We start from the raw sequence: 15,534 nt of genomic DNA, 5'->3' as shown, positions 1-15,534 counted from the left end.
TTTCCACTTCACTTCTTAAGCAGACCTTCACTAAAAATAGTAAATAAATCTATACACATTAAACTGGTATTTTCTCACTCATACTTTGCTTAACATATCATCCATGTAAATCATGAAATAACTCTATCGTACTCCAAGTATTCAAACCATCAATTAGAGAACCCAGCAATCACTCAATTATTACTTTAATAATGGCTTACTAGCATCACTTACGGTAAAGACAAAATATTCCTAAACCCTTGAAAAAAATCCAGAGTATACACACCTTTCTCCGTTATTCAAATCCACTTCGGCCTCTGTTTCAGTGTGAGCAGCACTGGGTTCATCCTCAGAAGCGACTGCCCTTGCTCTCTCATTTTCCACTACTTTTGTTGCTGCCTTAAGAACAGGTGGAATGTGGAGGGAGGAGAAAAAAGAACACATCAGGCATGTTGAACAGGTCACACATAATCTTCGATAGCTGTAGCAGAAGTATCTGTTCCCAGGCTAACAGAAGGTACCAAATTATGTTCACGATTCTGACGACGCTCGCAACTCCACTAGCTATTGCTTGGTTTATAGGCACTGTGGAAGGTTTTTACCTCTTGTAAATACATTTGATAGATAGACACAATGTTCTCTAGGCGATTTAAACAAAATTTTGGTAGCTGGAGACATGTCTTAGTGGTTAAGAGCTTCTCTTGCGGATGACAAGTTCAGTTCCCTGTTCCTGTATCAGGTGGCTCCCGACTGCTCCAGAGAATGTGATGCCCTCTGCTGGCACACATACACATGTGTACCTAAATATTTTGGAGTATAATTACCTCAAAGATATTCCACAAAGATACCCCCACAATAGACGGCTGGCAATGATCGAGAGACAGCCCGAACTGACCTACTCTGGTGATGGGATGGCCAAACACCCTAATAGTCATGCCAGAAACCCCATCCAAGGACTGAGGAATCTGGATGCAGAGATCCACGGCTAGGCCCCGGGAGGAGTTCCGGGAGTCCAATTATCGAGAAAGAGAAGGGTTTATATGAGCGAGAATTGTTGAAACCAAGGTTGGATAAAGCACAGGGACAAATAGCCAAACGAATGGAAACACATGAACTATGAACCAAAGGCTGAGGGGCCCCCAACTGGATCAGGCCCTCTGAATAGATCTCTGAAGTATTCAAAGGCCACCTGGCCAAACATCCTAATTGTCATGCTAGAAACCCCATCCAATGACTGAGGGAATCAGATGCAGAGATCCATGGCCAGGCCCCAGGTGGAGCTCCAGGAGTCCAAATGGTGAGAAAGAGGAGTGTTTGTATGAGCGAGAATTGTTGAGACCAAAGTTGGATAAAGCACAGGGACAAATAGTCAAACGAATGGAAATACATGAACTATGAACCAGCTGAGGAGCCCCCAACTGGATCAGGCCCTCCAGATAAATAAGACAGTTGATTAGCTTGATCTGCTTGGGAGGCATCCAGACAGTGGGACCAGGTCCTGTCCTCAGTGCATGAACTGGCAGTTTGGAACCTGGGGCTTATACAGGGACACTTGGCTCAGCCTGGGAGGAGGGGACTGGACCTGCCTGGACTGAATCTACCAGGTTGAACTCAATCCTCAGGGGAGTCTTTGCCCTGGAGGAGATGGGAATGGGGGATGAGCTGGGGGGAAGGCGGGGGTGGGGGGTGGGGGGTGGGGGGTGGGGGCGGGTTGGGGTGGGGTGGGAAGAACAAGGGAATCCGTGGCTGATATGTAAAATTAAATTTAATAAATAAATTTAAAAAATGAAAAAAAAAGATATTCCGCTTTAATCGCCATTAACTTAAAATTCAGGTTAGATAATAAGACTTTCCCTTTCAAGTACTCTCCTTCATTATAACAATTTCTCTCTCCTTGAGATAACATGTGTACCTTTATTAGAAAAGTTGATGATTTTTCATTTAGCACACAATCCACATAACTCTTAACTTTCTCCATCATGCAGTTATAGCTGAAGTGTTGAAAAAAGGAGTGGAATGCATCTTTCTGAGAGATTATCCTGAGTAATTTCCTTTCTAAAGACTAAAGAAAAAACAGAAATGTATTAATACAAAACAAATCTCAAATATATATTTGATTGAAAAACAATTATTTTGTAAACATAAACTCAAGATACAATTTTAAAAACGCATGTATTTTCTTCCTTTTTAATGCCCTACATTTCTGAATGTTTTGTTTCAGACACATAGGAGGAAACAGAGATTATAAACTTAATTGTCCACTGCCCAGTTTAAAAACAAAACCCTATCAATATGTTTAAAATCTGTTTACTTCCATACTTTGATTGCATCCCACTTTTTTGTCCTCACCTCTAACTGTTCCCTAGACTTCAGAATTGACTATCTTTATAAACTGCTTAGGGCTGAAGGTGTGCACAGCTGGTCAGAAGCAGAGTGCTTGTCTAGTCTAAGCATGACCATTGGTTCTGTTCCCAGTACTGCCGCTTCCCCAAGGTCCATTTCTTTACACTTGTACAACATACTTACATGTCTGTAAATAAGGTAGTGTTGTTCACCAGTTCTAACGTGATTTATAGGTTCTGGTGTGCATATATGATGCTTGCATCAATGTCCGTCTCCCCCTATTGCTCTCCGCCTGATGTTTTTGGTCAGGTTATCTCACTGAACCCGATCCTCACTGATTGGCTAGACTGGTTAATCACTAAGCCCCAGTGATCCTCCAGTCTCTGCTTCCCAACACCAGGATTAGGTACCTGCCACTATGTCTGCCTTTCTATGTGGGCGTTGGGAATCTGAGTGCAGGTCATCATACTTTGGCATAGCAAGCAATTTACTTCACTGCAGCATCCCTGAAGTCCTGTGGCTTTAATCTTACACAAATAGTAGCATTTGTAAAAGTGTGTTTTTCCTTAATTCTATGTTCCCGGCAATTACTTATGTTAATGTATAGGAAAAGTTATTTGTACCACTGTCTAGTATATTGATCAATCATCACTTGTTCATTTACCTGCTTGAAGAACTGCAGTTATTTGCTATTACTGCAATGTTCAAACAATTTCTCTTACTCCTTTTGTGCTCAATATAAATTTTTCTTTCTTTTTTTTTTTTTGGTTTTTCGAGACAGGGTTTCTCTGTGTAGCTTTGCACCTTTCCTGGGACTCACTTGGTAGCCCAGGCTGGCCTCGAACTCACAGAGATCCGCCTGGCTCTGCCTCCCGAGTGCTGGGATTAAAGGCGTGCGCCACCACCGCCCGGCCCAATATAAATTTTTCTTATACAGTAGTTGTCTCAATGCTGGATAAACAATAAATACTATAGAACTTGAAAAGACTGTAGGCTCGATCCTAGACTGTCTCAGTAAGATCTAGGATTTTCCTGTTTGTCTTTTAAACTTCGTGGCTTTTAGCATATAGAGAAAAAATAAGTTATTCTAAGATATTTTCCAGAAATGGAACTCACTGGAATGTGTGCTTGCATATTTTTCCTTGGCTCTCTAATGCATCAATTTATACTTCAGAGAGGAAGATAAGCAGGCATCTAAACACTTGGCCATCCTGTGGGCCAATTGTTGGTGTTCTAACCAATGAAAACTGCTGCCAGGCTGAAAGTATGGGAACTAGTTCAATGAGTTAGTTGGCAATGTCTCACTGATTATGCCAACACTAGGGCAGTTGAATACTTTCTCCTAAGTACTTTATGTTTATTGTTCCTAAGTTTTTCTCTAATGAGACAGAAACAGTTTTCATTAATCTAATAATACTAAGAAGACAACACATGAGTAGGAAATCCAACAAAATCATCAGGCTCTCTGTTGAAATTTCTGGGGTATTATATCCTAGGAGAAGGGTCAAATCAGATAATGTCTTACCTAAAGCAAAGAATGAAATAACTTAAATGTCCAGCACAGGAAAGTTAAATTACTACCTACTCATACAACAACAAAAAGAAATGAATAAACTACTATAATCACAACCTTGTATATGATTCCATTATAAAACAGATCTTTAGGGAGAGAAGACTGGTTAGTAGTTATGCTGGGAAAGACAAACACTTTCTCAAATGACCAGAAGATATGCTTGAGTGTAGGATTAGTATGTACTATACCATGCCTGGCTGATTTTTCTTTTTGGTGGTGCCAAGGACCAAATCTAGCACTTGTATATGTTAGGCAAGTGCTATAGTGCCACCATAGAGCTACATTCTGAGCTAGCTAGTTTCCTGATGTAGGGGCTCCTCCCACAAGTGTGTTTCTTGGTGCAAACATATCTACTTAAATATCCAGAACACACTGTTTTCTTCTAGAGGGATAGATGTTCAATAAAAAAATTTGCTAAAAATATAAGATTATCTTTTCTTTCTTTGAAGATATTTAATTTACCCCAACAACACTGTATTTAATATTTTAACAACCAGAGGCCTACTGACCGTATTAATATACACAGACAAACTGCAAATGATCATATAACAAACTCCAGCTGGGAGTGGTGTCACACTCTCAAGATCCCACCTCACAAAAAGGAAAAGGGGAAGAAAAAGGAAGAGGAAAGCACAGAAAACGGGGAAAGGCCCAGCAGCACGTGTCTGCAGTCCTAGTACTATAGTGGCGAAGGCTAAGTATCTTGAGATTTGAGGTAAGCCTTGGATACAGCAATGGATTTTATCTCAACAACACAACAATAAAAATCAGTCAATCAATCAATCAATAAATGAGGTGACAGATTCTAGAAAAGTAAACAAGTTATACTGCCTCTCTATATTTATGCTGCCTAATGTGGCAGCCCCCAAATCCCATTGTAACTTCTGAGCCCTTGAAATGGGACTGGCTATCAAGTCAGCCATACTGTAAATATAAGTACTTGATATAAAAAAGGGTAACTGAAATAGTACATTTTTGTATTGATTGTTAGAATTATTTTTTTAATATACTGAGTTTGGTAAAGCATTTCTTTTCTCTTTCAATTTTCTTTCCATTTTCCTTACCCCATATAAACAGCTGTAAAATTAATTCTATTGTTTTAATATAAATAATTACCGTGTGAGATTCTGGATCACCAAATATTCTTTCGAACACTTCTTCTGCTTCCTTAAAGCTGCCACTCTCCATACAAACAGCCACAGCCTTAAAGAGGACATATACAAATCTTAAGTTGCTTTTTAAAATACCCAACCATTATTTGACTAAGTGCATAGTTAATTCTGAAAGGCGTCATTTAAAACATTTTTATGTATTTTATTTGATAAAGATACAAAGTAGTTTTTCAATGATGAAATAATTATGGTTTAAATTTTTTTTTAAATTCTTATTAGCTCTGTACACATTTACAATGATATATCCAGCATCTCTAAGCAGTAATTAATAGATTAGAAGTGAATTTATTATTTGGAAAGACTACTGATCCCTCTGCTCATTTCTATATGCTCTACATGGTGGAGAGAGTACACCTACCCCCGGCAGAACTGTTATGTGAGGGCTGGAGAGATGGCTCAGTCGTTAAGGGCTAGGCTCACAACCCAAAATGAGGAACTGTTATGTGAAATGCATACAACAGCGAGGCAAACGCAACAATGTCCTAAATGTCACTGTCCCCTTCTCAACTGTCTAGTAGTGTAGTAAACAGTCAGCTTTCTTTAGAGTCTCAAAGATTGTGAAAACATGAAAAGTCTCTTTTTTGTAAGTTGAATTCTCGAAGAAGCAGGCGTTTTTCTGCACAATGTCTCATCTCCGGGTCCTAATTTCGTTTGGCATCACACTAAGTAGGAAACCACCTTGGGTTTCTCTCTCTTGTGCAACTTAAGAAAAAAAAATTACAAATCTTCTAAAGCTGAGGAAAAATGTATTGAACCAAGGAAGTATTTTCTTTAACTGCAGGCAGATGTTTGGCTTTTCTGGTTTCTCATTCTTAAGCAGTCTACTAAAATTCAAGTCTTAGCATGGTTAAAATTCTACATACTCTCATCACAAAAATCCACGCACAGCATGTGTGAGGCCCTGGGCTCAATCCCCAGCACCGGAACCAACACCCTAAAATAAACAAGCAACCTGCTATTTTTCCTCTGTATTTATAATCCTTTCGTTAAAAAAAGAGAAGAGCTTGAATCCTTAGTTTTAAAGTTTGTTTGGAACTTTAAATAGCTACAGTACTTCCTGCAACAGAGAGGCAACCTACACCTAGATATGAAACATTAGGATCTGGGCTTGGTGCTCATGTGAAGGCTCTAAGCCAAGGGCCAATGCTCTAAAGGAGAAGATTTCATTAAGATTTTCACTAGGTTTATAGCACAACTTCTGACAGGTTATTTTTATTCTGGATATTAGATGTTTTCATATTTGTGACAGTTAATATTCACTCTCAAATTTACTGGACTTAGAAGCATATTTCCAGAATGGACTAACTGAGCAGTGAAAACCTACCCTCAATAGTGGCAGCACTATTCCATGGGTGAGGGTTGTTATGGGCTGAATAAGAACAAGTAAGTGGACACTGGCATTCATCTCTCCCTGCTTCCCGACTGCAGACACGAGATGACCAAGCACTTCACTCCTATGCTATGCCTCCCAACATGGGCTGTCTCTCCTTAAATTATAAGCTAAAACAAACCCTTCTTCTCTGATTATTGTTTCCACTTTTTCCTCAGAAGATTGATTTTTCTTTATGTGTATAAATCTGTGTGCACACACATGTGTGCAGGTGCCTGCAGAGACCAGAACATGGAAGTGGAGTTCCAGGTGGCTGTGAACTCCTAATGTGGGGCTGGGAACTGAAATGCTCTTAACCACTAAGCCATCTCTACAGCCTCTCCTTAAGATGCTTCTAGTTAGGGATTTTGTTTCATCAACGAGAAAAGCAACTGATACAATTTTACAGCAAAACAGCAAGCACAAAATACTACTCATACCTGAATTTTAATTAAATTCTGTATTTCTTCATGAAGTTTGTCACGTTCCTTTTCAATTGAATCCCAAATCATCAGGGCTGATTCCAAGGGTGTAAGACGCTCATCACTTTCAAACTGTGCATCTTTTAAAACAGAAAAGCAAATTAACTATAAGTTAAGTAGAACCTTAAAAACTTCGCCTTTTTCAAATTTATCCACTATATACTATATGCCAGGCATTTTTCATACAGAACAGTTTAGGGAAATGATTTTTGTAAGTTAATTTGTTCACCAAAAAAAAAAAAAAAAAAGAGAGAGAGAGAGAGAGAAAGAAAAACCACTGGGAGCCGGGCGTGGTGGCGCACGCCTTTAATCCCAGCACTCGGGAGGCAGAGGCAGGCGGATCTTTGTGAGTTCGAGGCCAGCCTGGGCTACCAAGTGAGCTCCAGGAAAAAGGCGCAAAGCTACACAGAGAAACCCTGTCTCGAAAAAACCAAAAAAAAAAAAAAAAAAAAAAAAAAAAAAAAAGAAAAGAAAAAAAAGAAAAACCACTGGGATTATAAAAACCAGAAACTTTTTATTAATATTTTAAAAATTTATTTAAGACAGGTCTTGCTATGTAGCCCAGTTCTTAAGTTCCAGTTCTTTCTTTCTGTCTTGGCCTCTAGAGTGCTGGGAACACAGGTATGTACCACCATGCCTGGCTACAATTTTAAGTGTCTTGGAGGTAAAAATGCTCTTATTCCATTATACAACTATATTTTAAATTTTGGGGCAGGAACCATTTACTAGCTATATTACTCTAAAGCTCTAGTTTCATAACTGTTAGGGTTCATTTCAACTCAACTACACAATAAGTGAATATACTGAAGCGAATTTTAATGTTGGGTATAACTTCATATACTAAATAGCCATCCATATTAGCAGTTTCATGGATTTAAATTTTCTGTTGGCCTCTTTTGGCATTTCCAATATTTCAGGTTAAAAAAATAATAATTTATAATCCAAGTTGTACTCAGTACTTAAGATTCAAACACAAAGAACAAACCATAATACATGGTAACTCAAGTCTATAATCCCAGCACTTCTGAGGCGGAGGCAGGAGCATGACTCACAATTCAAGCCTAGCCTGGGTGAGACCTTGTTTCAAAACAAAAATAAAAACAAGTTCTGTCCATGTGGACTTCATAATCCATAAATGACATAATGTGAACAAGCCAATATACCTAGTACGTTCCTAGAAGTACATTATAGTGCCAGGGGCTCTATGTTTGCTCTACTTGAGAATCATTCAGGAATTTTCAAACACATGGATGACTAGGTACATCTGGAAACTGCTTAAGCTCTAGAATATGACCTAGGGATGCAGTTCAGTAGAACACTTACTCTGCACACATGAAGCCAAGTGCTGTAAGAAGAAATAACAAGAAAGGATAATGAGAAAATAACCAAGAAATACAGACAGGACAAAAAGAACATTTGGGAAAACTGAGATGGAATATAAGGCAGAGGGATACAAAAGACATTCTTACTAATAAAAAAAGCTTATCAGGCAACTTTCCTTGTTCTCTGAAGTAGGACTAGAAACCTGGGAGAGGCAGATACCAGGACCTTTAAAGACCACTTACTGTGTGTCTCAAAGAACAGCTCATCTCAGCAGACGGCATGATTCTGTGCCCAAAAGACCCTAATAACTACTACAAAACATCTGGATTTGATAAACACTTTTAGAAAAGTAGCAGAATTTAAAATCAAAATGCAAAATTCAGTAGCTTTCCTTTACACCAATAATAAGTTTGTTGAGAAAAGCACCAGGAAAAAAATCTTGATCACAGTAAAATAAAGTACTTAGGATTAAATCTAAACCAGAAGGTAAGAGATCTGTACAATGAAAAATTTAAGATACTGAAGAAGTTGGAGACACCAGAAGATGAAAAGACCTCCCATACTCACTGACTGACAGAATATTGTAAAAATGGCTACCGTTATGAAAGTGATCAACAGATTCAATGTAATTTATTATTTATTATTTTTTTTCTTACTTATTTTTATGAGCATTGGTGTGAAGGTGTCAGATCTCCTGAACTGGAACTACAGACAGTTGTGAGCTGCCATGTGGGTGCTGGGAATTGAACCTGGGTCCTCTGGAAGAGCAGCCAGTGCTCTTAACCACTGAGCCATCTCTCTGGCCCCTCAACATAATTTATAAACCTTCCACTTACATTTCTCATAGAACCGGGTGTGTGTGTGAGTGCGCGCGCTAAAATCCAAGTGAAGAACAAAAGGCCCCAGCCTGGAGCAGAACGGCAAAGCGGCAGGCGTCACATAACCATCACACAATCCCTCTAAGTAGGACAGGTGGAAATGTCAAGTCGTGTTGCAAAGGACAAGGAGCTGACATGGAAACAACGAGAGTGAGGCAAGCCGGAGTTCTGAAGAGTCTCCGTGGAGGTGAGCTGCTAACGTGCGCCTGTCTCCTCTTTTCTTGCCCGGGCTTACTTCTGGATGGGGTTTGAAGACCTGGTCGAGTAGGCAGCATTTTACAGGGAAAAGAGAAATCAGAAAAGCTTCTGATGGGTTCCTTGACATTGGATTGGTAGACTGGAAACTAAAGAAACTGAACACACATGACTGGCTTTTCCTCACAGTGCATCTGCTGAACTCTGCTGCAGTGTAAGAGGCCTGGAAATTCCTAATCTTAGACCTGAAGAAATAAAGAGTCAGGCATGGTGGCACACACCTACAAGTCTCTGTGTCAGGAGGACTATGAGTTTCTGGACAGCCTGAGGTACATAAAAGTTTTTGAGATGAGAAAACTTGTTATAAACATTTTTCCCCCCGAGATGTCTTATTTTTCAGCTCTGTGGGGCTGGAGACAGGAGCCAATATGGCAGCTACTACCTACTTATAAGCACTTAGGAGTTAAAACGCAACTAGCTGAAACAGATTACTTTAAACATAAAATACTACATCATAAACTTACTACAAAAATAAGATACCTCATCAACCTTTTGGCATTTTAAAAATACTGGATTACTGGGTTAAACAAGATACCATTAAAATTAATTCTACTTTCTTTTAGTTGTCTTAATTTAATTACTAAAACATCTTAAATTTCAAACATGGACCACTTTTCTACTGGGAAGTGCTACTATGAGGAATTACTAAAAGGTCACCGAAAATCCAATGGGTCTACAGCTTGATGGTGGCACATTCACCTTCAAGTCAAAGGCCCTGGGTACACGGCACTGCAAAACACGAACAAACAAAACCCTAAACTTTAACTAGGGTGAAACTGATTCTTGCTTGATGATCTGTGTGATTTTTATCTAAGATATATATTCAAAACAGAATCCTGGTACACTTAAAGATTACGCCATGGAGTCAGGATAGATATATATGGCTCACTGGTATAGCATTTGTCTAATATGCACGAGACCCTGGGTTCAATCCCTGTCTCTGCAAAAATGAACAAACAAAACAAGTCAACCACAGCTTAGTTACAAAATCTGTTTTTTTATCCCTTGAAGGGAAGATTACCTGGAAAGAAACAAAGATATTCAGAGTAACTATTATATGTAAAGTACTGCTAAGCAGTTTAGAATATTCTGCCACATCTAATTTACAAAACCACCCAATTAACTACAATACTGTAAGTTATGGTCTGAAATTTTCCAATTGTGTCTACATCACCTTGTTAGCTTTTTCAGCCACAGGCCCTAACCTACACATAGCCCTCTCTTCTGCATCTATTTTAGCCCTGCTGTGCAGCAGTTTCCTTCTAGTTCAAATATTCCATCCTAGAGGTAAGCGTATAAAGACCCAGGAAGTCCCTGAAACTTACCAGATGTACAAGCCCCTCCCTTATGGCTAAGTAGGGGCTACTCAGAAAAGGAGACTCCCTAGCCTGTTGAACTGCCTACAAGTTATCCAGAGAGCTCTAGAGTTTCAGCTTTCCTGAGTTGCCACTCATACCGGGATGAGCTTTTGGTGATGCAATTGCTTTTGAGTTGTCCACGATCCTGTTAAGTAACTACAATAAACCAACTGGTTCACCGAGTTAGAATTTGGTGTCAACGTTACTCTGGTTTGTCATGGGTTCCATATTGTGGGGAGAATGTTAATTGCCCCAGGAATAATATTAGACACCAAGCCCCTAATTTCATTCTCCAAATAAAGCAGGTTATATGGCTTAGGTATAATTTAGTATGGTGAATAGTCTGAGAGTTTATATAATACATTTTTATAAGTAAGCAGTTCCATGTAAGTACTGTTCACCAACAAATATTGCTGGGAAAGTTTTTTATAAATTATAAAAACCAACATAAAGTAATTATTTTTACCAAACAGCCTTCTAAATGACCATGTTGTAAATATGAGTCATGATTAATAAAATAAAGTTGTCCATTATAGTCTAAAATGAACCATAAAAATAAGGGAGACAGATTACAACTACAAATTATGTTTTCTTGTACAAGGACAGGCATCAAGTTTCAACAACTGCCAGCAAACAGTGTGTGTATGGTGGCTGTCATCACTTCACCTGAAATCTCCAGGAGTCTATGAAATGTAGTCCTCCCACTATAACATCTGAATCATCTGGGAGCCAAACTCATGGGGAGGCAGAATGGCTCTCTTGTTTTAAGAAGCCCTTTACATAATATGAAGCAGGCTAAAGCTTGAGAGTCACTGTTCTAGAAAGACAAAACTGTATTTCTTTATTTGCTTTAGATATGCTTATGTGTATGCTAGATGTATAGGCAAACTTTCTCTCCTTGCCACAAAAGGAAAATATAGTGCTCATCAGTTTCTCATGTCTTATATTTAGACATAAGTTAAAAGATTTCTAATATCAAATTTGTATTTACCAAGAGATTTTCCCGCTGCAATTCTTGTCAAAAACTGACATATATACACAGTTCTCAATTGGTAAGCTGTAAGCCTGGGTAGTCCATGAATAATAGCTAAAAAAGAAAAGAAAAACTTTTATTAAAATATTATCACAATCTGGTAGCCACAATTCAGTGTAAAGTATTAGATTATAACACCTGGGATGGCTATTCTTGGTTCTCAACTTGACTACATCTAGAATTAACTAAAACCAAAAAATGGCTGGACACACCTATGAGTGATTTTTTTTTTTTTTTTTTTTTTTTTGCTTAACTGGACTATCTGTAGTGGGAAGATCCACTTCTAATTTGGAATTTAGGTGGGAAGACAAACCTTTGATCCAGATCTTCTGAGGTGGGAAGATCCACCTCTAATCTGGGCCACATGCTTTACTGGAAGCCTATATAAAGGAGATGGAAGAGGGAAGCTCTTTTTGCTAGTGTCCTCCCACCCTCGATAAACATTCCTTCACTGACATTAGAGCCTACTTCCTACTTTGGGATTCCGGTATATACTGAAGACCAGCTAAGACATCAAGCCTCATGGATTGACCAATTAATTACTGGATTTTTGGACTCCGTACACAGGCAGCCATTACAGATTAGCTGGACCACAGCCTGTAAATAATTCTAATAAATTCCTTTTCTATATATAGATTTATTCTGTAGCTTCTGTTACTCTAGAGAACCTTGACTAATCTAACACTCAACAAAAACTGATCATAAACATAGACCTATAGATTCTAAGTGTTCAATCTTTTAAAAATCAGAAAGTTTTGTAACATATTGTTCTTACAAAATGTAACTCAATTGTGAAAAACTCAAAATTGCTTTTACAAATAGTACCAAGGAAAGAGTCATATCTAAATTATAAAATGTATCAAAGCACTACTTTGAAATTTATACTATGAAATTCTTTATATTATAGGAAATATTATACATATGTCAAGGTTTCCATTGAGTTTGTTCAATTCATAAAGATAGATTTTAAAACATTTATTTCTCAAATATTTGAATACTCACAAAGATGCACTTGGCAGTGAATATGTATACTGGTGAGCCAACCATATTCCCGGATATGTCACACATACACAGGCCAGAGGGCAAACTTTGGGTCTCATTCTTCAGACACTGTCAAACTTTTTTTTTTAACATTTAAACTCTTAACTACTGAGCCACCTCTCCTCATCTCCCTTCTCCCTTTTAAGACAAGGCCTTCCATTGGCCTGAAGCTTGACAAAGTAGGCTGGCCGGCCAGTGAACCTTGTCTTTCCAGTGCTGCGAATACAATGTGTTCAGCTTTTTTATATGGGTTCTGGGGATCAAACTAACATCCTAGGCTTGTAAGATAAGCATTCACAAGCTCTTCTACCCCCCCCCCAGGCACGCCTCCCTCCTTCCAAATTCTTAAAGTTTCCTATATTCATCTGCTGTAGTTTGAATCTAGAACGCTTCCTTCTCAAGGCCTAGTCCACACACTTGCTGAGAGACTGTAGAACTTTAGGACATGGAGCCTCCTGCAGATGTTAAGTCATCGAGGGTGTCTTTTTAAGGGGCTGTGGGACCTTTACTCCTCCTGTCTCTCTTACATCCTGGCATCAAAAAGTTCTGCTCCCTGTGGCTGCCACCTTTGACAGTCTGCTCTCTCCCGGATACACTGCCCTTAACTTAAATGAACAGGGGTAGCTGAGATTGTGCCCCGTGTTTGAAAAGACTGCCACCTTCGCTCTTCTGCTCCACTAGGAGCTGGGCACCACGATGAGCTGACTCTTCAGGGTTCCAGGGACAGAAACACCCAGAACTGTGCAAGATATACCTCTTCTTTCCATGCGCCGATTACGTCAGATACATGTTACAGCACACGAAGCCAAAAGACTGCATATGTATTAACTAACAGGAGTTCACTGTGATGTCTCCAACCCTAATCTATCACCATGGAGTAACCGTAGCCTATTCTCAACGAAAGTACAGTGAAGTGACTTGAATTCAGGATTTAATTTTCTACAGCTACTTACCCACGCCATGGCGCCAGCTTTATCGGTGTGGAAACTTTTTTGAACTGTAACATGACACACGGATCTAGAGCACCCCTCTTCACCTACTAGCACCTCAGATTAACTAACTCACTTTTCTATAAATAACCTGAATATTGTTATAGCTGAGATGCAGTCTGTCAATATGGCTTGATGAGAATTTTGGTAAATATTACATTTATACTGGCTGGAGGGATAGCTGGCTAGCCTCACAACCAAAAATATTACATTTATACTATAGATACACACAGTCATGGTAACGTTATCATCTTCTGGCCGGGTCTGGCTTGACCACCACTGTGAGCCGGTCCAGGGGGCTTGCAAACAAACATAACGCCAACTGACTCAAGAGTTCCCAGCATGGGAACGCGGAACACAACTAAAGGAGCACCTAGGTGAGGGGAGGCCGAAAGAGGCAGTGGCAACTGGACTGGCCACCACTTTCTACATTTTAACCCAGTCTGTCCTCCTTCCTATCAAGCCCGACTTGAACACTAAACCGGGGCGAAGGCGGCGGGGGGCGGGGCTCCCAGCCAACGGGAGGAGGCGGCGGCGGGTTTCGCGCGGCCTGGGTCTTCCGTGAACCCGCCCGGGGTGTGCGGGAAAGCAGGTCTCGGGCCGCAGGGCAGCCCCCCCGGGCCGTGCACGGCCCGCACTCACCTTCCGCGCTGTCCCGAGTCCGGCGGAAGTCCTCGGAGCGGCCGTCGCGGAAGGCTCGGCACAGAGACAGGCAGAGGAAGTCGAGCATCCAGCCGGCGGCCACGGCCTCGGCCTCGGCCACCAGGTTCGCGTTCTCCTCCTCCGGGACCCCCAGCTGCACCTGGCCCTCGAGCAGCTCCGCGTCGTCTCCCGCCGGCTCCGTCACCTCCATCTCTGGAGAGTCCGCGTCCTCCCGGTCAGCACAGCCCGGCGCACTGCGGGCCGCGGAGCTGACAGCCCCCGCCATGTTAAACCCAAGGCGCGCGTCGTTCCCCTGCGGGCGCCGTGCGCCGATTGGCTGGCGTTGGGCGTGGACGTCAGCCAATCGCGCCGCTGGGATGGGCTAGTGCCTCGAGCTTAGCTTCCCATTGGCTGGAACCTGCTAAATTGCCTGTCAGTCTGAGGCAGGGAGGATAATTTTTTTTAAAAAATACCGCGGGGGCAGTGGTGGCGCAAACTCGTAAATACCAGGGATCGGGAGGCAGAGGCAGGTGGGTGTCCGCGCAGCCCTACAGAGCAGTTCCTTTTGGAGCACAGGCTCCAAAGCTACGGAGAGAAACCGTGTCTCGAACCTTCCACCGCCTCCCCCCCCACCCCTCACCCCCCCAAAAATCAATTTGCTCTGGAAACCACAAGGTTAGTTAAAATGGAGCGGTTTTCGCCTGCAGTTTTTTGACTTCATGGCGCTGTGCCATCTGTAATCCCAGAAGCACTCAGGAGATGGAGGCAGGAAGATTAGGAATTCAGGGTTCAGCTGCAGAGTCCAGGTCAGCACATGGAAAAAGAAAGGGTAATCAGAACTTGCCACCATTTCCCAAACATAAACACGAGTACTTACTTAGCCCAGTTACAAGGGTGATTACACAGAGTGTTCTTTCCAACGCCGAACGTTCATCTTATTAAAACCTGGGGCTTATTAAAACACTAATTGCTGGGCTTTGCTTTAGAATTTTCTAGAGTTCTAGCTGGGGTCAGGGCAAGCCCTGGAATTTGCAAGTCTAGTGAGTCCCCACTGATGTTGAGGCTGATAGTCTGAGGACCCCATTTTGAGGACTACT

General features: G+C 40.9%; 1 protein-coding gene across 2 annotated transcripts in view; it reads right to left on the bottom strand.

The window, feature by feature from the left end:
• Positions 1 to 14,756, bottom strand: part of Terf1 (telomeric repeat binding factor 1) — a 34,278-nt gene extending 19,522 nt beyond the window's left edge. The window contains exons 1-6 of one of the 2 annotated variants that reach the window (XM_028864612.2): positions 14,438 to 14,756; positions 11,724 to 11,819; positions 6,877 to 6,998; positions 5,012 to 5,098; positions 1,892 to 2,041; positions 266 to 378 (exon numbers count right to left, since the gene is read on the bottom strand). In XM_028864612.2, the coding sequence (XP_028720445.1) occupies positions 266 to 378; positions 1,892 to 2,041; positions 5,012 to 5,098; positions 6,877 to 6,998; positions 11,724 to 11,819; positions 14,438 to 14,723 (854 nt within the window). In that variant the 5' untranslated portion in view covers positions 14,724 to 14,756. The remainder of the gene's footprint in view (positions 1 to 265; positions 379 to 1,891; positions 2,042 to 5,011; positions 5,099 to 6,876; positions 6,999 to 11,723; positions 11,820 to 14,437) is intronic. The other variant, XM_037206423.1, reaches the window with a different exon arrangement.
• Positions 14,757 to 15,534: the final 778 nt, after the last annotated feature.

This window comes from Peromyscus leucopus, chromosome 5 (genome assembly GCF_004664715.2).
Source record: "Peromyscus leucopus breed LL Stock chromosome 5, UCI_PerLeu_2.1, whole genome shotgun sequence".
NCBI classification, from domain to species: domain Eukaryota; kingdom Metazoa; phylum Chordata; class Mammalia; order Rodentia; family Cricetidae; genus Peromyscus; species Peromyscus leucopus.
The sequence above is the reverse complement of the archived record's forward strand: the minus strand, read 5'-3'. Positions and strand labels throughout refer to the sequence as shown.